General features: G+C 41.8%; 1 protein-coding gene and 1 pseudogene across 2 annotated transcripts in view; one reads left to right on the top strand and one right to left on the bottom strand.

The window, feature by feature from the left end:
* Nucleotides 1-9,187, bottom strand: part of FAM76A (family with sequence similarity 76 member A) — a 29,072-nt gene extending 19,885 nt beyond the window's left edge. The window contains exons 1-4 of one of the 2 annotated variants that reach the window (XM_090268895.1): nt 8,942-9,180; nt 7,753-7,817; nt 4,941-4,995; nt 4,055-4,207 (exon numbers count right to left, since the gene is read on the bottom strand). In XM_090268895.1, the coding sequence (XP_090125021.1) occupies nt 4,055-4,207; nt 4,941-4,995; nt 7,753-7,817; nt 8,942-9,022 (354 nt within the window). In that variant the 5' untranslated portion in view covers nt 9,023-9,180. Of the gene's footprint in view, nt 1-4,054; nt 4,208-4,940; nt 4,996-7,752; nt 7,818-8,941 lie in introns of both variants that reach the window. The other variant, XM_090268894.1, reaches the window with a different exon arrangement.
* A 13,583-nt stretch (nt 9,188-22,770) lies between these two features.
* LOC150014448 (DPY30 domain-containing protein 2 pseudogene) lies at nt 22,771-23,194 on the top strand (annotated as a pseudogene).
* The last annotated feature ends 560 nt before the right edge of the window (nt 23,195-23,754 follow it).

Here is a 23,754-nt window from a genome sequence, read left to right as displayed (position 1 = left end):
AAGACCTTGTATAGTAAAGAGCTTTCACCAAAGAAGGGTTTGTAAACAAGGTAACTCCACTGAAAGAGTCGGCATTGAAAACAAAAATAGCAGACCAAACTAAAGGGCACTTTATTTCAGATCTCTCCTTTTAAAATAAACTTTAACAATATATAATCAGCCCTGGTTGGCATGGCTCAGTGGATTGGGTGCCGACCTGTGAACCAGTTCGATTTCCAGTCAGGGCACATCATGTTTCTCTACCTCTCTCTCTCTCTCTTTTCCCCTTTCACTCTCTCTAAAAGTAAATAAATAAAATCTTTAAACTACATAATTATCCTCTGGGAATTAAAGTATCTCAAGGAAATCATCATAGACAACACTGACTGAGCACTTACCATGTACCAGATTCCTTTCCAAGGGCTTTACACATAACTACTTAACCTTCATAACAATGATCAGGCCTGATAGGCCTCATTTACAGATGAGGAAACTGAGGTAATGACAGATTAACTTGCCCAAAGGTACATAGCAAATAAGTGACAGAACCAAGACTTCAGCCCAGGCATTCTAAATCTAGATCACCCATGTTCAATTCCTAAGCTTAGCTCTCCTTAAGTTTATGAACATGTAACTGAGGATGCCTAAATACATCTATATTCTTTTTTAAAAAGATTTTTATTTATTTCTAAGGGAGAGGGGAAGGGAGGGAGAAAGAGCGGGAGAGAAACATTGATTGATTGTCCCTCACATGCCCCAACTGGGGACCCAGCCTGCAACCCAGGCATATGCCCTGACTGGGAATTGAACCAGTGACCTTTTGGTTCACAAACTGATGCTCAATACACTGAGCCACTCCATCCAGGACCACATGTTCTTAAGGTAGAATTGTAACTAAAAAAGTAGAAACTTAATGAATTCTACCATAATCCAATTAATAATAATGTCAATACCCTTAACAAAGTTTTTGGCTCAAAATTAAGTGTTTTATATACCTATCTCAATTAAATCTCCCTATGTCCTTGTGAACTAGCTATTGTTATTCCCACTGGAAAAATGATTAAATTGATGCATAATAAGAGTAACTTGCCCAGATCAATCAGCTACCCCAGTTTGAGAGACTGCAAAGCTTGTGCTCCAACTATTAGTATATGATACTTCCTGATTACTAATACAGCTTCTCCAGTATCTTTTTTTTTTTTCCCGTAAGAGAAAGTTTATTTAGAAAGTCACAGAGGTAGAAGAAGTGGGCTGTAGTAGAAATGGGCTCAGGAAACAAGTTACAGAGGCAAAAGAAGGGGCCTTTGGAGCTCAAGAGAGAGGTAAAGGTGATGCGCCTGGGCAAGGGCCAGGGGGAGGGGGAGGAGAAGGGGAGCCAGAGCTCCTCTCCGGTATCTTTTTCAGGGAAGAGGTGCTCTGGTTGGCAGGTTGGAGTATTTTCGTCCCTGGAAAGTTATAACCTTCCATTGAAAATTAATGAATTTGGTTAGCAAGAGTCAGCTCTTGAGAGCCTAAAAGCACCTATAGATACTGAAAAAGTTTCTGTACTGGATTTTTTCATTAAAAAAAAAAAAAAAATTATTGAAGAAAACAGATTGGTGGTTGCCAGAGGGCAGAAGGTAGGGGAAATGGGTAGTCAAAAGGTACAAACTTTCAGTTATAAAATAAATAAGTCCTGGGATTTAATATACAGTATGGGGACTATAATTAATACTACTATATTGTACATTTGAAAGTTGCTTAAGAAAATATATCTTAGAAGTTCTCATCACAAGAAAAAAACCTCTATGTATGGTGAAGAATGTTAACTAGACTTATTGGGATTATTTTGCAATACATACAAATTCCATATCTTATGTTCTATACCTGAAACTAATATAATGTTGTACATCAATTATATCTCAATAAAAAATAAAATAAAACAATCAGTGTAGTCACTTTTTTTTTTAAAGATTTATTTATTTTTAAGAAGAGGATAAGGAAAGAGGGAGAGAAACATCAATGTATGTTCTCTCTCATGCACCCCCAACTGGGGACTTGGCCTGCAACCCAGGCATGTGCCCTGACTGGGAATTGAACCAGCGACCTTTTGGTTCGCAGGATGGCACTCAATCCACTAAGCCACACCACCCAGGGCAGTTTAATCACTTTTTAAGAAGCTGATAATGAGAACCATCTTTTTTTCTCAATAAATAACAGTAAACTGGAAGATATATTTCAGATTAATATTTTGGCCATGTCAGATAAGACACCTAAATGGGAACGGAGGTCAGTTTTCAATAAAGTATGATTGTAATCAATCTAAACTCTATCTATCTGCCCTGGCCAGTGTGGCACAGTTGATTGAAGCATCATCCTGTGAACTGTAGGACTGCAGGATTGATTCCTGGTCAGGGCACATACCCAGGTTGCAAGTTCAATCCCCAGTCAGGGTGTGTACAGGAGGCAACCAGTTGAAGTTTCTCTCTCACATCAATGTTTGTCTGTCTGTCTATCTCTCTGTCCTCCTTCCTCTCTCTAAAAGCAATGAAAAAAATGTTCTCAGGCTAAAATAAATAAATAAAGTCCATCTACTTACCTCTATCTATATCTCGGTAGATATATACGTATCTCTCTATCTATCTATATATAGAGGGTGTGTCCATACTATGTGCCAGACTGCTGGAAATATAGCAGAGAACTAGATGGACAAGACCTCACACTCTAGTGGGTGTGAACAAAAATATAAGCAAATAAGGTAATTTCTTGCCCTGACTGGTGTGTAGCTCAGTTGGTTGGGTGTCATCCCACAAAGCGAAAGGTCACCAGTTCCATTCCCAGTCAGGGCACATGTCTAGGTTGCAGGCTTGGTCCCTGGTCAGGACGCATGCAAGAGGCAACTGATCAATGTTTCTCTCCCTCTCTTTCTCCCTCCCTTCCTCTCTAAAAATAAATAAAATCTTTCTCTTTTTAAGATAATTTCTGGGTGGGGGGGAGCAATGGGGAAAAAAGTGGGACAACTGTAATAAAATAAATAATCAAAAATTAAAAAAAGATAAGTTCTCACAATGTTACATGTTATGAAGACAATAAAAGAGGGTAATACGATAGAGTAACTGAGGGAGTTAATAAAAGGTCTTTGTAAGGAAGTGGTATTGATCTGAGATGTGACATGAAAATCCAATAAAGACACTCTCAAGAAGGGTGTATTGTGCAAAAGGACAGCCAGTGCAAAGGTGGAAATGAGACTGGCATGTCTAAAGGACTGAAAGGTGGCCTGTGTAGCTGGAACAAGGTAGGAGGTGGAGAGTGTGATGGCAGATGAAACTGAGAGTCAGGTATGGGCCTTGTAGGCCATGAAAGGAGTGTGGGTTTTATTCTAAGTGCAACTGGAACTCCCTGGAGAGTTTTAAACAGAAAAAAATCTACACCATTTTGATTCTACCAAGGTACCATCATTTCACATAGAGCTTCCCTCCATGTCACCTTCTTGTGAGATCTTTAACTTCAACAGACAGAACATTTAAACAGCCAGACAATAAAACTGGTAGCACGACTCTTGTGCTTGAGTCACAATCTCTCCTTTACAGAGTTCTACAGAATTCTGCCAACCACCACTTTACTTTTGAAGTAACCTAACGTCACTCACGGGACGTTAGATATAAGGGTCCACATTTGATAATGAAGGCAGCAAAGGCTAAATATCTTCTTCAAGGTCAGTAACAGAAGTGGAAGTGAGAAAACTTTCTCTACATCTTTTTTATTGAATTTATTGGGGTGACATTGTGAATAAAATTATAGAGATTTCAGGTGTAAAATTATATAATATATCATTTCTGTTATGTGTCCTTTTTTAAAATTTATTGATTTCAGAGACAGAGAGAAACATCAATTTGTTATTCCACTTATCAATGCATTCGTTGGTTGCTTCCTATATGTGCCCTGATCGGGGATCAAACCCAAAACCTTGGTGCATCAGGACAATGCTCCAACCAACTGAGCCACCCAGCCAGGGTGTAATATGTCTTTTTAACACAATTGGTCCATATTAATTTCGCTGAAGGAAAAAAAAATGAAGAAAAACACAGAGATTTACCTTCTTTCTGTCATCTTTCCTGTCAAATGCACACTGCTGCTTGCACTGTTCACAAGAATATGGTGGTCCATACTTCTTTTCTGAATTTGTGCAGCGCTGGCATTTGTTGCCAATAAATGCTGCAATTATATTGCAATATTGACAAGGTTTGGGCTTAAAAAGAAAAAAAGGGTCAAGTAAGTATAATATAAAATACCAATGCCTTTTTAAAAGAAATGATTCCTATTATACAGTCCATTAGTCATGGTAAAAATATTCCCAAGTTCATAAATTTCCTTTTACATTGATTGATCAAGTGAAGCCCAGTTCCTAACACTATGTAAAGTGTTTTTATGTGGATGACTATTGATTTTAAAATAAGTAAATAAAAAAATAACAAAAACCCGTTAGTGTATATGCTGGGACTTCCATGAGAAATTCAACAGAACCAGCTCTTTGGACAAACCAGCAAGTGCTTGAAATTTCTGGAAAAGACCTCTTTGCCATTATCATTATAGAGACAGTTGGGAGAAATGCCTATAAGGACATAGTATCCTGAACCCTAACACTGAGAGAAGAAAAATCATTCATCAAAATGAATAGTCAACTGCTACCAAAGAGGTCAAGTCATAGGATCCATCTTTCCCCTCCTCTTTCCATACTAGTTACTGAAGCCTCTCAGGAAAATTATAATCACAATCTTGACATAGTGACTATAAACAGAGAATTCCTCAATACTGAGTATTAGCTGAATTCAAAAATTCAAACACTAGGTAAATTTTTATGACAAAGTATTTACATAACTAGTTATTCTAATAAAAATACAGTAATTACATCAATAGTCCACAGAATGTAAGGTTCCAAGAGACCTGAGCACTCACTCTTAGGTACAGAGAAAATTACTTACCGTTCCATACAACTGCACATTCTGAGCACATTTCTTGCATATTGTACTGGTTTTACTATAAAGAAAGAAAAGAGACACAAGGCTTCTATAAGAAAAAAGTTGTTTTACTTAGAACACCTGAACACTGATTCCTCCTTAAGTCCAAGGAATTTGTTCATTGCCAAGGTGAAATACAGTCTGGACATTTGGTTAACTGAAGGTTGAATATCTGGCCAATAGTTCTTTCAATTATTTTGTAGTTATTAACTTTATTAGCTCAGGTAAAATGAGGCTTTGGTTTAAAATAGTGAGTTATTTCTGCCCTGAACAGTGTGGCTCAGTTGGTAGGGCATCGTCCCACAAAGCAAAAGCTCATCGGTTCTATTCCTGGTCAGGGTACATGCCTGAGTTGCAGGTTCAGTCACTGGTAGGGGTGTGTACAAGATGCAATCAATTGATGTTTCTATCTCACACTGATGTTCCTTTCCATCTTTCTCCCTCCCTTCCCCTCTCTCTAAAAATAAATAATATCTTTAAAAAAATAAACTCTTAAAAAGATAAGTTAACAAAATAGTTATTTCTGATTATGACATCTCCAACTATCACTAAGTAAAATGATCAGATATTGAGAGGACCATCAAAAGAATATTATGTGCCCAGGCTGGTGTGGCTCAGTGGACTGAGCACCTGCCTGCAGACCGAAGGGTCACAGGTTCAATTCCTGGTCAGGGCACATGCCTGGGCTGCAGGCCAGGCCCCAGTAGGGCGCATGCAAGAGGTAACACAATGATGTTTCTCTCCTTCTCTTTCTCCCTCCCTTCCCCTCTCTGTAAAAAATAAATTTTAAAAATCTTTTTAAAAATTAAAAAAAGAATATTATGTTAGACTCAACAAAACTAGCAGAAAAGAAATTAATTCTCCTCAGTTCAGATGAATAGCTGAGAAATTTAAGGATAAGATTAAGTATATGTGTTTGGAATATGAATTCAGAGATTGTATACATGTTGAACTTTCTCCAGCTGTGCTCACCTCTATAAGTAAAAGAACATGAAAACCAAATGTGGAGATATAGATGTTATGACCAAATATTTTGTCAATATTTCCAGTTTCTCTAAGAGCCAAAGAGTGACAGAAATAAAAATGTGTTTTGCCAGAGGTCATAATATTACCTAAATGCCTGAACTGATAAACAGCCATTGGGAAAAAAAATCACCTTCAAATAAAGTCTAACTCTTCACAAAGGGAGGTACAAACAAGTGCTTGATGTGCAAGAGCAGTTTAAGCAATATTCTAGAGATAAAAATGAAATCATACAAAAAATCCAGCCTATAACTATGTTATGATTATTTACCATACAATTCCTATGAAAATGAACATGAAGTTAAAACAGACAAAAGAAAAACCTTAAAGTGGAAAACATTTAAATTAAAATGGGATACTCAAACAAAATATTTTCCAGGGCAACATTCTGCCACTTTTAAAAGGCAGTACAAGAAGTGAGGCACATTGAGAGACCTCTAGAAAGAGGATTAGCATCAGTGACTCTGTGATGCTGAACATTTTGGTGTATACTTAGATTCATTATTGAAGGGGTGGGATATATATCAATACATACAAATGCTCCTGACATCAGTTTTTAAAAAATATTTTACTTATTTTTTGAGAGAAGGGGAGTGGGAAAGAGGGAGAAAAACATCAATGTGTGGTTGCCTCTCATGCGCCCCCAACTGGGGACCTGGCCTACAACCCAGGCATGTGCCCTCACTGGGAATCGAACCTGCGACTCTTTGGGTCACAAGCTGGAACTCAATCCACTGAGCCACACCAGCCAGGGCTGCTCCTGACATCTTAAAAAACATGGAAAATAAAACTGTTTCCATGATATATCTTGAATTAATTTTAATGTATGATGTGAAGAATAAAATTTCATATCTCACCTCACATACACAAATTAAAGATGGACTCTAAACCTAAATATAAAAGCTAAAAATATATAGCTTCTAGAGTATATTCCATATGTTTCCATGTGTGAGCTAGCAAAGAGACCCCACTGTGCTTAAGGCACTATCACTTACAGGTGCAGTTCCACAGAAGTTGCACTTATTATATCAGTAAATCACTTACTAGATTAAAAAAAAAAAAAAGATGCATGTTCACTCACACCTAAGTATTTTTCACACTTTTTAAAATGAGATTCACACAAGACAAGTGTAAAGGCAAATGAGTTTCAAATATGACTAGGTCTAACAAACTATCAGGATTGTCACATTTCCAAAAGTTGTCTTCTTTTGGTTTATAAATTTTTCAAACTCTGTATATAAACATACTGGAACATGAAGCTCGTGTTTTATTCTTGTGGTTTCTGAGTGTCATATAGATAATAACGACAATATAAAATGATCGAGGATTGGAAGAAGAGTTAACTTAAAAAATTTAAGCCATCAATGATAACTAAGAAATGTGTCTTTTACACCCTTCAATGTGTTATTATAAAAACTGCAGAGCCCTGACTGGTGTAGCTCAGTGGGTTGGGTGTAATTCCGCAAGACCAAAAGGTCACCAGTTTGATTTCTGGTCTAGGCACATGCCGGGGTTGTGGCCAGGTCCCTGGCTGGGGCGAGCAAGTGGTGGCCAGTCAATGTTTTTCTCGCATACTGATGCTTCTCTCTCTCCCTTCCCAACTTTCTGAAAATAAATAAAATCTTTTTTTAAAAAACCTGCAGAATCGTATAAAATGTAATTGATTACAAATCTGTACACTGAAATGCCACTGATTACAGATTTTAAAAGGAAAAAGCGTATTAACATTTTTCATGGTTGACAAAAACAGTACCTCTCCTGCTGGTACTCAGTCCTACAGTAGGTGCACTTCACAACAGGGTGTGCAATCCGACATTCCTGAAATGAAATGAGGACATAATTTTAAAAGGCAGTCAGAAATGAAAACGGCCTTCAGTACTCAATAGACCTGGGTACTATTCCCAGTATAGCGACTGTGCTTGAGTCACTTACACTTCAGGGGCCTTATTTTTTTTCCTTTATAATTTTGGCATCACTGCCCTACATTGATGTGGGAGCTAAATCAGAATTTATATGGAACTACTTTGTAGTCATAAATTATAAAACAAAGGTTATGTATGAATAGGCTTTAGACTGGGACTCAAAAGCCCTGGATTCTAGTTCAGTTCTGCCACTACCACTGTGATTTTTGAGCGAGTTCACTTGTGAAATTAAAAGTGCTGGATTAAAGTTATTATTGCTTACATATAAAACTTCCTTTAACTACATATACATATATACACTGTAATTTAATTTTTAAGGAGGGCTTGGTGACTTTTAACTGTGGCCTCACACAGCTCTTCTATTCACTTAAATAGACAAAGCAGGATGAAGCAACTTAAACCAAAAAGAGAACTTGGATCTTCAGGAGTAAAAACTGACCAACAGCTGGTCAGGAAGAGGACCGAAGGTCACCAACTGGATGTTGAAAAATCATCCTTTTGCTTTGTGGGCTCAACTATGCGCCTTTTCTAAAAAGCCTCTCTCCACCTCCGACTCTGAGACTCGCTGCAAAGTGTCAGTGAGGCGCCCGAGTTCGAGACGCTCCTCTCAGGTAGCACCCAACTCTGGAGTTCAGTCCCAGGCGGGGCAGCGGGTGCCTCCGTCTGTAACCAGGCATACATCCGCGGCGGGGAAGCCAGCCAGCCCAAGATAAAGAATCTCCAGCGCGGCTAGTCGGAGCCAAGCAGGAGACCCGCTGTCCCCTTCCCCGACCTCACAGGGTCAGAGAACAATCCCTCGCTGTTGCTAAGCAGCCGGACACGCCAGCCAAGGGGGCCTGGACCGGGTCCGGGACTCCCCTAGATGCCCCGCCAGCCCCCAGCTGGCCGGGTGCGGCTCCTCAAATAGGCGGGCCTGCCACGCCCTGCCCGGGGCACCCCGCCGGGTGTCCCCGCAGAACACGGGACTCCGGGCCGCGCCTCCAGCGTCCCAGTTCCCAGCCGCCGCCCCAGCCCGCGCACCTTGCACAGCTGCTGCCCCTGAGACAGCGCCTCGAAGGGGAAGCGCTGGTGGCACTTGGTGCAGGCGTAGAGCGCCGCCATATCCGGCCCGGGCCGTGCTCGCCGCCCCACCGTTTCAGCTCGCCGCTTTATCTGACAGTCTGAAGTAGAACCTGGCAGAGGCAGCGGCGGCGACGGCAGGTTGCGGGCTGCGGCAGGCGGGAGGGCGTGCGGGTGCGGCCGGACCGGGCGGGCGCGGCGGCGCTGAACCCCCGTTCACTGGTCATCTCAACGTCCATCAAACACGAAGAGGCGGAACACGGAGCTCCCCAGGACTCTGATTCGGTCTGAACTGGAGTACGACATTCATGACGCGCGCTGCCTCGATTATGTAAAGCGTAGTCACGCGGAGGCGCTGCTGGGAGGGACGGTCTACTGCCTCGACCTCGGAAGTGGCCAGACTCCTCCCACTTCGATCTTCGTTCCCGCCCTCGTTCCTCGTCTCTCAGGCCGCGTTCGCCTCCGCGCTTCTCGCGATACCTCCGCGGAGCTGTGATGCTTTAGTTTCCCTGGGGCGGCCTCTGGGAGCGCGGGGGCGGAGCGTGCTTGGGCCTAGTACGGCGCTTCGGTGAATTAGACCTCCGGCACCACTCGGATCTTAAAGGTGGAGGGCTTGTGAGAGAACACCCGCATCACCTAGGCAGGAGGGGCTGTACAGCCCTCTCATATGAGAGGCAACTTAGAAGGGTGCCCTCTGTCGGAGACCTCCAAAAAAGGGGGTGGGGGGACTCTGGGGTCTAGGGTCATTGACCTCCAGAGAGAAAGGAGGAAATCCCAGAGAGAGCACCCCTATATTGAAGATAAGGAATGCTAGAGCGATGACAGCCCCTCCAAGGAGAGAGGAGACAAGGAAATATTGGGATGGCCAAGAAATCCTAGTGCTTAGTTGTCTTTAACGTCATTCAAAATCATTTTGTTAGATTGTGTTGTGACAGCTGTCACATCAGCATGCGTTTTAAAAAATCTTATCAAACTTGGTGAATTTTTGTGCAGCCATTTTAATATTAAAGATGGAAAAAGCTATACAACATTTTTGGCGTAAAAACGCAAAAAGTTTTGTGTGATGTATAGAGAAGGTGCTGTGGCTGATCAAACATATGAAAAGTGGTTTGTGAAGTTTCTTGTACTGTTGACATTTTGACTAAGTAATTCTTTGCTGTGGGGCTGTCTTATGCATTGAAAGATGTTTAGCAGCACCCCTGGCCTCTACCCAGTAGAAGCCAATAGTGGGAGATAGCCAGCATACTCAAAATATCCTAATCAATAAAGTTATTGGTTAAAATGAAAACTCCTGTTTTAAGGAAAAAAAATAACGGACTTTTTGCCCAACCCAGTACTAAGGCAAGCCTTCCTTAGAGTCCTGTTGCATCTCAGCGTGAGATGCAATTGGCTTCAGGCATGCTTCCCAGTTGCACCCCAGCTTCTCTTGCAAACAACTACCTGGGGTTTCTTGGCTGGGCCTGGCTGGCTACTCTGCCTCTCTTCAGCTCCCAGCTTGGCCCATCTAGGGACTGCCCCAGGAATTAACCAATCTATTATTCTTGAGGCATTGGCAAAGCTTCCTGCAGGGAGGTCTGGCCTTTCTTTCCAAGTCCCCGATCTTGGGCTTAGATTACTTTGGACTCTGCTGACTGCTTGTTCAATACTAGTTGAAGTTTTACTTCAACATGCATTTTTTTTAACAAGTGTGCACTTAAAGCTTCTAGATCCCTGCCCCAACAAAATGTATTCTTTACTTTTTAAATTATATTTTATTGGTTATGCCATTACAGTTGTCTTGATTTTTTCCCTTTTGCCCCCCTCCACCCAGCATCCCCCATTCCCTCAGGAAATCCCCCCACCGTTGTTCCTATCCATGGGCCATTATAGCCAGGGTTTAGTGGGACAGAGGGAGAGTGAAGAGGTTGGCAGGAGCCAGATGTGCAGAGCCTGTAGACCCTGATATGGATATGGAATTTTTTTCAAAGTGCAATGTATAAAGTATAATGGAAAAGAAGCCCAAGTTTTTAAGCAGATAAGTGATAGATTTGTATTTTTAAAAGATTTGTCTGGCTTCTATGAGGAGAATAGACTGTAGTGGGCTGACATAAATGCACAGACCACTAAGGAAGCTATTGCAATTTTCCATGTGAGATGATTAAAAGGTTGCAGTGGAGGAAAGTCAACATATTCAAGATATATTTTAAAGCTGGAGTCATCAGGACTCCATCTAGGGATAGATTTGATTTGGGGAGGTGGTAAGGGAAAGGGAGAAATTATGGTCAGTGTGTCCAGCTATGTGGATGGTGGTATTTCCAGCAAAAGGCAAGACCAGAAGGATAGGATTCAGATACAAAACAGAGAGTTTTACTTTTGACATCTTAAGTTCTAGATGTCTATGGGCTATCCCGGAAGAGACATTATATAGGCCTAATGTGTATCTCTTAGAAGAGATGTCAGAGATGAAGAAGGAGTTTTGGGAAAATTATGAGTATACAATGAGGTCTGTCCAGAAAGCATCCAGCCACATACTATGAAAAATAAAGACATTTATTGAAGAAGATACATAGTACAATGACGCCTCAATCCCCTTCAAAGTAGGCACTTTGGGACCTCACACAGTTCTCCCAAATGCAGTATGCTGTTCCTTTTGCTCTGGTAGCAGAAGTTGCAGAACGAATTTTGCCATGACACATTGCATGCCAAGATCCTGCATCAAAATCTCAGACACAGAGTTATTGGAATCCCCAGATCAGCTTCTAGTTCTTGCACTGTCAATTGCTGACCTTTGGTGATTGCATCCCATACACGTCCAACATTCTCGGGTGTTCTGCTTATTGCAGGCCTTCCAGAATGTGGCTCACTTTCAACAGATTCTTGACCATCTTTGAAGCATTTGTGCCACACTTTTATTTGCACTGCACTCATTGCATTCATCCCTGAAATCCTTCTGAATCATCCAAATAGTTTCCGTGGAGGACTATTCAAGCTTAATGCAAAATTTGATGCAGATTTGTTGCTCTTCTCAGTCATTTTGAATGCGACAGCCACACAGTACACATGCTCACTCAACTATGTCTACTGCCCCTCACTGACTAGTACAGTGAAGTCATCATTGTTCACGCATGTGCATTCCAGGCCACTCTCCTTCGCTGCTGGGTTACATCAATGTTGTACAAATTATCTCACTATATTAATGATGGCTGGACTTTTTCCGGACAGACCTTGTATATATGGTGTATAACGCCCTGAGACTGGGTGATATTACCTTGAAAGCCCAGAGTGAGGAGCACAGTCCTTCCTGAGTCAAGAGAAAGTTCATCCAACAGAGGTCTCTTCAGGAGGAGATGGCTTCAAAGGAACCATAAACAAGATAGTGCAGAAAGGAGAGTTTTTGCAGAGGCCAAGAGAAGAGCAGGAGACATTAGTCAACAGTGTCATTAGCTACTGGAGACCAAAGTGGGGACAGTGACTAATGTTATCTGAACTGACCTGAACACACACCTGTGTTGGCTGAATGTTTGCCCTGTCAAAACATGTCCCTTCTTCTCTTATCTAGTCTTCCCTCCATGTGTCTTTGGCAATAGCAGTTGGGTGTGCCCCTGAGGGAGGAGTGGAAGAGAATATTTCTAGTAGTATTGTTCACAGTAACAAAAGAAAAGGGGGGAAAAGGAAAGAACTATTGACAGAATAATAAATGAAAAAATTGTGCTGTGCTCAGGGTATCATGGAAGTCTAGAGAGAAGACACAGCTTCAACTGGATCAGCTCTCCCAGAGTGTCATTACATGCCTCCTATTCAGAATCTTCAGAAAGTCTTCTTAAAAAGAAGAGAAGGAAATGTGGCTCCTTTGGTTGGGCATTGTCCAGCAAACCAAAAGGTTGCGGGTTCAATTCGCAGTCAGGGCACATGCCTAGTTTATGGGTTCAGTTCCCCAGTCAGGGTGCATGCAAGAGGCAACTGATCGATGTTTCTCTCTTACATCAATGTTCCTCTGTCTCTCTTTCTCCCTCCCTTCCCCTCTCTCCAATATCAATACAACAACAACAACAAAAATTTTTTTTACATGAAGAAAAGTATGGTGGCCCTCTCCGGGTGGCTCACTTGGTTGGAGTGTCATCTTGTACACCAAAAGGTTGCAGGTTTGATTCTTGGTCAGAGCACATACCTAGGTTTCAGGTTTGATACCCAGTTGGGGTGCATATGAGAGGCAATGGATGGATGTCTCTCTCTTTCCCATCGATGTTTCTCTCTCTCCTTCTGTCCCTCTCTCCCTCTCTCTCTAAAATCAATTAACAAAACAAAACATATCCTCAGATGAGGATTGGAAAAAAAGGATGGTGTAAGTCCAGGGTGGAAGAAAGGGAGTTGATTAAAATTATAAAACTGGTTTCTATTATAGGTATGAATTCTTGGTCCACAATCTCAAAAATAAAACTTAAAAAAAAAACCTGTATTTAAATTTTTAAAGACTTTATTTATTTATTTTTAGAGAGAGGGGAAAGGAGGGAGAAAGAGGGAGAAAAACATCGATGTGTAGGAGATACATCCATTGGTTGCCTCTCACACGCCCCCAACCAGGGACCTGGCCCGCAACCCAGGCATGTGCCCTAACCTGGGGATCAAAGCAGGCCAGCACTTAAGCCACTGAGCCACACCAGCCAGAGCTGTATTTAATTTTTTTTTTTTAATCAATTTTCACCCTAACTGCTATGGCTCAGTGGGTTGAGCATCAGCCATGAAACCAAAAAGTTGCCGGTTCAATTTCCTATCAGGGCACATAATCCATGTGTAAAGCAACCGATTCATGTTTCTCTCTCACATCGATGTTTCTCTCCCTCTCTTTCTTCCTCCCTTCCCTCTCTCTAAAAATAAATAAATAAAATATTTTAAAAAATGATTTTTCCAGCGTTATTGAAATATATTTGACACAACTTAATTGAATTTCTATGACTATATCTAGTTTTTGGATAGGGCATGTGGATTATCTAGTCTTCATCATCTTCCCCCAGTGACATCCTCCTTCCCATCTGGTGTCAAGTCACCTGTCCATGTGGTTTGCTGTGTCCTTCTCATCTAGACCACAAGGCCTCTTGATATCTGTCAGCAATATGTGCCACACTTGCTCTGCTCAAGGCCATTGGAGAAAATGTTCCACTGCTCCCTGTGCCACCATCAAGCATGAGGAGTTACACCATCTAACCATTCCTGTCTACTGCTCCTGGACTTTGTTGAGTGTGGAGATCACCATGAGGTTTGCCACCTACGGTAAGGCTAGGCTGCTGTGACAAAGAGAATGAACAATTATTCAGTGGCTTTAACAAGATAGAAGTTTATTTTTTCTTATGTAATCACAATTGACTGAATGTTTATGTCCTCCAAAATTCATATGTTGAAACTTAATCCTCAAAGTGATGGTATTAAGGGGTAGGGCATTTGAGAGGTAATTACATCATGAGGGCTGAGCCATTAGGTCATGAGGGATTAACCCTTATAAAAGAGGTTCTAGAGAGCTCCTTTGCCCCCTCCACCATGTGAGGACAGAGTGAGAAGACTTTTATATGGAATAAATATATCATTTATTAATCATGTACATGTTTTTTGTCATCCTAGTATTTCCAGTCCATAAACAGAATACCCAGATATGTACTATAATAATTAAACTCAGTGATTTTGATAACTTTCAGTCATATAAAAAGTAGATCTACACGTATTTTTAATTTTGTCATTATAAAATATTTGTTAATGTATATAGATAGAATATATTTTATATTATATAATAGTTTATTGTCTTGATTTAGAGGGTTTTTTTTTTAAATCCTTATCTGAGGACATGCTTATTGATTTTAGAGAGAGGGGAAGGGTGAGAGAGAGGGAGAGAATCATTGATTGGTTGTCTCTCATACACAGGACAAAACCTGCAACCTAGAAATATACCCTGACCAGGAATTGAACCCACAACCTTTTGATTTATGAGATGACATTACAACCAACTGAGCCACACCAGCCAGGACTAGAGTTTTAAAATATTTACTTAATGTTTTAAGCACTTTTACTATTTATTTTTAATTTTTAATTTAACTTTAGTTGGTATACAATACTATATTAATTAGTTTCAGGTGTACAATATAGTGATTTGACTTAATTATACCTTACAATGAGATCACCCCACTAATTCTAGTAATTATCTGTCACCATGCAAACTTATCACCAGTTTTTAAATATTTAGACATGGTATGTGGGCCTCCATTTACACCTTTGTCCCAGGCCCTGAAGATATAAATGGGGTGCAGGTTTCTTTCACCCTCATCAGATTCAAGGTGACATGTCTACCCTTGCATCAGAACTCACCATCCAAGCTCAGAAGCCAAATAGATTCAGATAGTGAGAAATAGTCAAGATACCTCCAAAATTCAAGCACTTCTCAAATCCCGGTGACCAACACTGAGGTCCAAGACATCTTATTACTGTATCTCACCTGGTGTGGTGGGCTTTGAATTATGTCAACTGAGCTAAGCTGGGACTATGTTTCCCAGCATTCCCTTTCTTGTGCAGTTTTGGGTAAGAATTGGCCTCAGTGGTGATTGGGGCAGGATTTGGGTGTTTTTTGTTTTTGGTTTTTATTTTGGTTGTTTTGGTTTTTTTTAAGATTTTATTTATTTACTTTTAGAAAGAGAGGAAGGGAATGAGAAAGGGAGAGGAACATGTGAGAGAGACATCAATAGGTTGCCTCTCACGCACCCCTAACTGGGAACCTGGCCCGCACCCCAGGCATGTGCCCTGACTGGGAATTGAACCAGCAACTTTCAATCCGCAGGCCAGTGCTCAGTCCACTGAGCCACATCAGCCAGGGCAGGATTTGGAAGCCAGAAGTGAAGCTGTGGCCATGCTTACACTTAGGTCACAAGTACAGGGTCAGATGCTGCTGTAGCTCATGCACGTTTGCACTGATCTGCTAACTCCTCCTGTCAGTGTCAGGCAGCAGCTGGGCCCACAGTTCCTCTAGTACCCCCCACCCCCACCCCGTACCATCCCGTCCCCAGCTGCACCATCTCTACCTTCAACTTCTCTAGCTCCAGGATTAGGTGTGTGTTGATAAAGGGCATCAGCTTCTCCTGCTGGTCATCATCAAAACTGTAGGCTTCACAGTAAGGAAAGACCAGTGGGAGGGAGAGATGTCCTTGTGGATTCCAGGTCATCTTCACGGGTGCCAGTTTCACCTTGCCATCCATCACTTTGCATCTATCACTCAGAACTGCTCTGCTGACTTCCAGCCCAATATCAGATGCACAAGCAACAGCTGTACATAAACCATTTAACCAGCACCCCTAATTTCATAAGGTCAAATATCTATAATAAGTCTCTTATTCTATATAAATCCTAAAGGTTCTGCTTCCCTGATAGAACCATGACTGTTACATCTGGATTATTGCAACTGACTCCTAACTGGTCCCCTGCCCTCCTGGGCAGCCGGAGTGAACCTGTTAAAACTTGTCAGATACGTATGTCACTCCTCTCCTCTAATCCCCCAGGAGCTTCTCATCTCATTTTTTTCATTTCTTCCCATCTCTTTCCAAGTAAATGCCAAAGTTGTTATTTTAACTGTACTAGACTCAGTTTAGATGTCTCCCAGTGGTGAACCTCCTTGCTTCATCTCTAAACGTTACCGGCTGCCTCAGCATCATCAGGAGGCAAGTGCTAGTCTTTGGTCTGAAGTAAATTAAGCCTCTTATAGTGGGAACAGCAGCAGCTTCAGCTATTATATCTTACCCAACTGGATCTATGAAGGCTCTGGCTTCCCCAGCAACAGCCCAGTGGAATGAATTAACACAATTTCAAAGTTCAAACCATTAAGACCCCATTGATGACCAAGAGACTAGACAATGAAAATTGCTGACAGATATATTCCTTACCCTTCTTCCTTACTATGGACTATTCCAAGACATAGTGTTCATGCCCTCTCTGAAGAGATCCCATGTGACTGAACCACTGGCTTTGATTTTTGTGGGGCTCTAGTCAGCTAAGTAATGTACCAGCTTGTGTTTCTTTCCTTCCTTCTCTATTTCACTTCTCTTTTCCCCTCACTTTTCCTTCCTTGGGATTGCAACCTCCAAGAAAGCATCAGCATATAACCTTTCGTTCAGATTCTGTTTTCTAGGGAACATAGGCTGGCATTTAGTACCAGAAGAGATCCTAAGAAACGGACCTTCAGGGTGTGATTTTGTGGTTAGATTTTTTTCCCTAATGTGAAGGCAATAGGAACCTCATTGCTGGTAGTAAGTAAAGTGACAATAACCTTGGCCTTCATTTGGCATCACCATGATTACATTTTCACATGTGGGAAGAGAAGACTGTGTGAGAAATCACACTCAGGATAGGGCAGGCTATATCTTGCAGCATCATAAAGAACTCTTAAGTGCACAGCTTTAGTAGATCTTCTGTGTCAAAGTCAAAGCCCTGTTAGGGAAAAAATAGGAACCTGAGAAGTTGGAAAAAGACATCAGGGTGGGATAACCTAAGAATCTTTATCTCATAAGTTCTCCTGAATACTCCTGGGTAGGAGGAGAAGCCAGTCCTTCCCTCTTGCCAAGAAAGACCAAGAAAGTTTCCCCTTTCCTCAAGACTATGCAATAATCTCACGTGAAGTAAGTGCCTCATTAGATGACATTTGTTCTCAAGACCCACTCCCATGCCCTGGCTGGTGTGGCTCAGTGGATTGAGTGCCAGCCTGCAAATTGGGGGGTTCCCAGTTTGATTCCCAGTTGGGGTGCACACTGGGTTGCAGGATGAGTTCCCAGTTGGGGGCACATGGGAGACAACCACACATTGATGTTTCTCTCTCTCTCTTTCTCCCTCCCTTCCTTTCTCTCTAAAAATAAATAAATAAAATCCTTTTAAAAAAAAGAAGAAGAAGACTGGCAGCTTCTATTTCCTTTCTCTTGGCTGCCAACCACTGTGTAAGAAATTCAACCACACTGAGACCCGCGTACTGTGAGGCAGTGTGAGCTAGCCATGTGGAGACACCACATTGAGAGGCACACACACTTGACCAGCCCTAAGGTGTCCCATCCTTCCCAGCTAAGGTGCCATTGATTTAAGTGAAAAATACATCTTGGATATTTCAGTTCCTGAAAACCCACATGAAGCAGATAAACACCCAACCGAGCCTAACACGGATTGTAGAATTGTGAGGAATAATACATTGCTGTTGTTTTAAGCCTTTAAGTTTTGGGTGGTTTGTTATTCAGCAATGGATAATTAAAATACGGTCTTAATAGTTTGCAAGGAGGGCTTCTTTAAAGCCTGGGCAGGATGATGGCACACAAAGAATGAGGTCAAAATGCTGGAACTTCCATGGTAGAGCAGTTAAGAAGAGGTCAGAAAGTTCAGAGAAGTGGGAATGTTGGATCTAAGAACTCAGCTTTTGACTATGCTCGCTAGGAGGGCCCAAAGGATACTCCCTTTGCTAAGGCAATGAGCAGTTCCCTGACAAAGGGGACACCAGCATCTCTGAGTAGCTCTGCAGTGTCTGTCTTTGGTAGGCTGGGATTAACAGTAATAGATGCTGCCTTGGAACTGGGATCCCTAATATCAACAGTAATGCTGAGATTCTAGAATGGAAGAGGTGGCATCCAAGACCGAGTAATATAAGTACTGTCAGGTGCAGCTGGCCAAACTGACAATAAGGGAGCCTTGATTGGCAGGGATCTATGGCAAGTTGATTATGGGGATGGAATGGATGGACAGCTGACTAGGTGATCCATAATTTTTATATTTAAAAAAATCAAGAGCTGGTAAGCAGAAGACTGACATCAGCTGCCACAGTGGAAAATCATGGTTCCTCATTCACATTCTAAATCTAAGTTCATGGAACAAGAATCCCTTAACCATAGGGAGACCATGTCCCTTAAGGAACAACTCTGCCATCACAATTATATATAGTAAACATTCCTCCAATCTGTCCCCAAATGGATCTGTAGCCAGGGTAACTGTGCATTGGAAAAAGGAGGGTATTCAGAATTTTCAAAGATTGTTAACGAGATAGAATCTGAGCTGACATAGAAGCTAGAAGACACAAAACATGGTTAGAGTAGGGACAAAGGAGTCCAGGTGATAGATGGAGTTTACCCTAAGCCCAACAAGGGACACAGAAGCTGGCAGATCCTCTCATTAATTCCATGAACTCTGAAGTAAAGACTTTTATGATAGGAAGAGCCAAGCCGAAGCCCGTGGCACTGCCTGAATTAGAGTCCTACAAAGAAACAAAACCAGTTGGATGGATAGATAGATAGGTAGATAGATAGATAGAAAGGGAGTGATTTATTGTAAAGAATAAACTCATGCAAATCCACAATCTGCAGTGTAGGCTGGCAGCCTAGATACTCAGGAAAGAATTAATGTTACAGTTCAAGCCCAAAGGCAGACAGCAGGGAGAATTCCCTCTTCTAAGTGGGAGTCATCTTTTTTATCCTAAAGCCTTCAACTGATTGGATGATGCCCACCAGCCTATAAAGGGTAATCTACTTTTCTCAAAGGGTACTGATTTAAATGTAAATCTCATATAAAAACTACCTTCAGAGCAACATCTACACGACTGCTTGACCAAATATCCGAGTACTATGACCTAGCCAAGTTAACATATAAAATTAACCATCACACTGCCCTACAGTTTATTTCTACAGTATTATTTCTGATCTAACACTTCAGCTAAGGTTGTGTTCCCCATCATATCCCCATTCAGTTGACCTGTCTGGCCTCCAGGAAAACAGATGTATCATGGTGGATGATTGATGGACTACTATAAATGTAAGCACATGATAACCCCAATCAGAGCCACTCTACTTAATGTGGAATCTTTTTAAATTTTTTTCATTTATTGATTTGAGAGAGAGAAACATTGATTTATTGTTCTACTTATTGATGCATTTGCTGATTGATCCTTGTATGTGCCCTGACCATGGATCAAACCCACAACCCTGGTGTATCGGGACAATGTTCCAAACAACTGAGCTACTGGCCAAGGTAGTGTCTTTTTAAAAATGTTTTTAAAATTGATTTTTAGAGAGAGAAAAAAAAGGGAGGGAGGTAAGGAAGGAGGAAGAGAGAAAGAGAAACATCAATTTGTTGTTCCACTTATTTATGCTTTCACTGGTTGATCCTTATATATGCCCTAACTGGGGATTGAACCTGCAAGCTTGGTGAATCAGGATGATACTCTAAACAACTTAGCTACTGAGCCAGGGTCTGAATGTGGTATTTTACTGGAGCATATCAGCACAAGCTCTAACACTTGTGTATGGTTAATGATTTTGCAGATGCTTTCTTTCTCTTTTTTAAACTTATTTTTAATTATAGTTGACATACAATATTATGTTAGTTTCAGGTGTACACCTATTGATTAGACATTTACATATCTGATACAGTGATCCTCACAATCTCTAGTAAACCACATGTCACCATACATACCTACTATGATATTATTGACTATTTTCCCTATACATTACATCCCATTGCTTATTTTTTTAAATTGATTTTAGATTGAGAGAGGAAAGGAGAGAGAGAGACATCAATGTTGTTGTTCCACTTATTGATGCATTCACTGGTTGATTCCTGTATGTGGCCTTGTAGGGGATCAAACCCACAACCTTGGTGTATCAGTCCAAGGCTCTAACCAGCTGAGTAACCTGGTCAGGGCATGACTTCTTTTATAACTTGCAGTTTGTACTTCTTAATCCCCTTCACCTTTTTCACTCAACAGCCCCCCCTGCCCCGCCCCACAAATGCTTTCCTTTTAATGTCCAAAAGAAGGGACAATACAAGGCAGTTGGCTTTTACTTTGCAATGTCACAATGATAGCCCCTTCGTTCTCTCCCCTCAGGGCTTTGTTAACTTTCCAGTTCTTTGTTACAACAAGTCTTCAGGGACCTCGATTGCCTTGACATTCCACAGAACAACATGCTGGTCTACGACATTAATGACATCATGCTCCTCACGCATAAACAGGAAGTGGTAAAAGCACCGTGTTTGCCAGAGCGTGGGAGATAAATTATATGAAGATTCATGGTCCTGCCACACTGGGAACGTTTTTAGGAGTTTCGTGGTTTGGGGCCAGAACAAGTTATCTCATCTCACTCATTCCACCACTTAAAAACAGGCACAGTGTTTGGTGGGCCTCTTTGAATTTTGGAGGCAGAATATACACACTCAGAACTGTTGTACTTCTTCAACCCTTTACTGGGTGACCTGGAAGGCTGCCGATTGTGAGTACTGCCCAGAGCAAGAAAACACTGTATAGCAGGTTCAAACCATAAAATGGGCTATGCTGCCACTTTGGATTATATGATCCTGCAGATACAAGGTTGCTGGAGGAATCCACCTGGGATAAAGATTCTGTAGGAAGTCTCTGAAAGCTCAGATTGAAGAACTGCAGTGAGAACCATAGGATTCTGGAGTAAGGCCATACCCACCACTGTCCATTTGAACAAAAAGGTCCTGATGTTCCTGGGCACAGTAGTGACTGAGCATCTGACCATGGTCACTACTGACCATGGTTATATGTCTTAAGCTAGATGTTATCAGACAAACACAGCAACAATCCAACATGCTGGACGTGGTACATTCAGGGGCTGGGCTCAAAGAGTCCAGAGAGATGAGTAAATCCAATGAACAGGCAGCCCAGACTCCTGCAGCACCTAAATCTGTTGATCTGACACCTCTCCTTTATCCCATACCTATGGCCTCATGGAGGGTTCCCTACAACCAACAGATAAAGAAGGAAAGGAGTTAAACCCATTTCACAGATAGGTCAGTGAGATATTTTGGCACCAGCTGGAAATGGACCACTCTATTATGGCCCCAGTTGGGGGTAGCCCTGAAGGACAGTGGTAAAACCTCCCAGGGGGCAAAACTATGAACAGTATACTTTGTCATAGCCTTTGCATAGACAAAAAGATGAACCGAGGTTCAGATATGCACTAATTCCTGCTAAGTGGCAAATGGTTTAGCTAGTTGATCAAGGGCATGGAAAGACAAAAATTGGAATTCTGGAGATAAGCAGGTCTGGCTAAGGGACATGTGGCTGAAGCTATAAGAGTAGGCAAAATGTATGCAGATCTTTGTGTCATACATTAATGCTCACCAGAGACCATCCACTGCAGGACAAAGCTCTCCAGCCAGATGGGCAGATGGATATCCCATCCCACGAATGTCAGCCAGCCTCTAAACTTAGCCACTCTATTATTTTGCAAAAGACCCATAAAAGAGTGGCCATGGTGGCAATGAATGGTACCAACAACTTGGGCTGCCTCTCGCTGCGGCTGATCTAGCAACTGCCAACAAATAGCTAACCAGCCAGCAGCAGGCATCAGTTTAGCAACACTGAGCAGGGAGAGCAGGTAGCCACCTCGCGACAGGTCATTTGTATCAGTTCCCTTCCACACTGGAGAAGGCAACGATTTATCCTTATTGGAACTTATATTTCTTACCCACAGTGCTCTCACAAGCATCACCATCCAAAGGCTTAAAAAACATTCAATCCATTACCTAGGGTCAGAGGACCCATTTTACGGCAAAGGATGTATGGCCACAGGAACATGGGCTTTACTGGTCTTATCATATGCCCATCACCCAGCAGCAGGCAGCTTGAGAGAACAGTGGTATGGAATGACTTCATTTAATCTCCTTTGCAAAATGAGGATTATAAACAATATATGGAAAAGGAGAGTACATGTGGCCAAAAGAGGGGCCACGAGCGTAAATGAGAAAACCAAGGTTCACAAAGACTAACTTGCTGAAGACCACACAGCTAACAAATGGCAGAAGCAGGACTAGAACTTGCCCACAGAATGGAAACTGACCACCTGAAGAGGTGCTTTGGAAATTGCCCTTGCCCAGGCCCTGGCAGAGGTGGCAAAAGTTTGGCCCAGTGACCCAATTGAGTACCTGGCTTTATTGTTACAGGAAAATCGCTAACACAAAAGAGCCACTGATACCTAGAGCTAGTTCCACAAAGAAGACCATATTCATGCAGGAGAACACACAAGCCCTTGAAAAGAAGGCCTTGAAGCAAAAATCCCACCAGATACTTCCAATATGATTCCAGAAATGCCTCAGCAGATTCCTTCTTTTGACTCATCTAGCCAGTCTGACTGGAATGTCAAAGCTCCACAAGAAATAAATTACCTTCAGCATTAAAATGCTCCCAAAATGCATCCTGGATCCAAATCTCTTTCTTAGGTTATCAGATGGTTAGTTAGTCTCATGATGCTTTCCTCAAAGCTGCAAGCCAAGAAGAGCTTTTTTTTTTTCTTTTTAAAGATTTTCTTTATTTTTAGAGAGAGGGGGAGGGGGAAAGAGAGAGAGAAACATCAACGTGTGCTTGCCTTTTGCAAGCCCCCAACTGGGGACCTGGCCCGTGACCCAGGCATGTGCCCTGACTGGGAATCAAACGGGCAACTTCTTGGTTCACAGGCCAGCGCTCAATCCACTGAGCCACACCAGCCAGGAACAGAATAACTCTTAACTGAAGATAACTATGTGAATTAAACCAAGATTTGAGGGGCTATGGAAGGAGGTGACTGTAAGAACTCTCCAGCCCACATCCTTCTCTGGTAGCCATGAAAAGTCCTTAATTATGTGAAATTTGATTATAGGATAAAATAAACTCATAATAAGAATTTAAAGTAATTTTTAAAAAACAGTATGTGGTACTTCACAAAACTATTGTGGGATTGGAAAGATCATATACATAGGGCACTCTGCACAGGTCCTGGCATACAGCAAGTGCTCAATAACTG

Source organism: Furipterus horrens, unplaced genomic scaffold (assembly GCF_987537825.1).
Source record: "Furipterus horrens unplaced genomic scaffold, mFurHor1.1.pri manual_scaffold_3, whole genome shotgun sequence".
NCBI classification, from domain to species: Eukaryota; Metazoa; Chordata; class Mammalia; order Chiroptera; family Furipteridae; genus Furipterus; species Furipterus horrens.
This window is presented reverse-complemented; position numbering and strand designations above follow the sequence as displayed.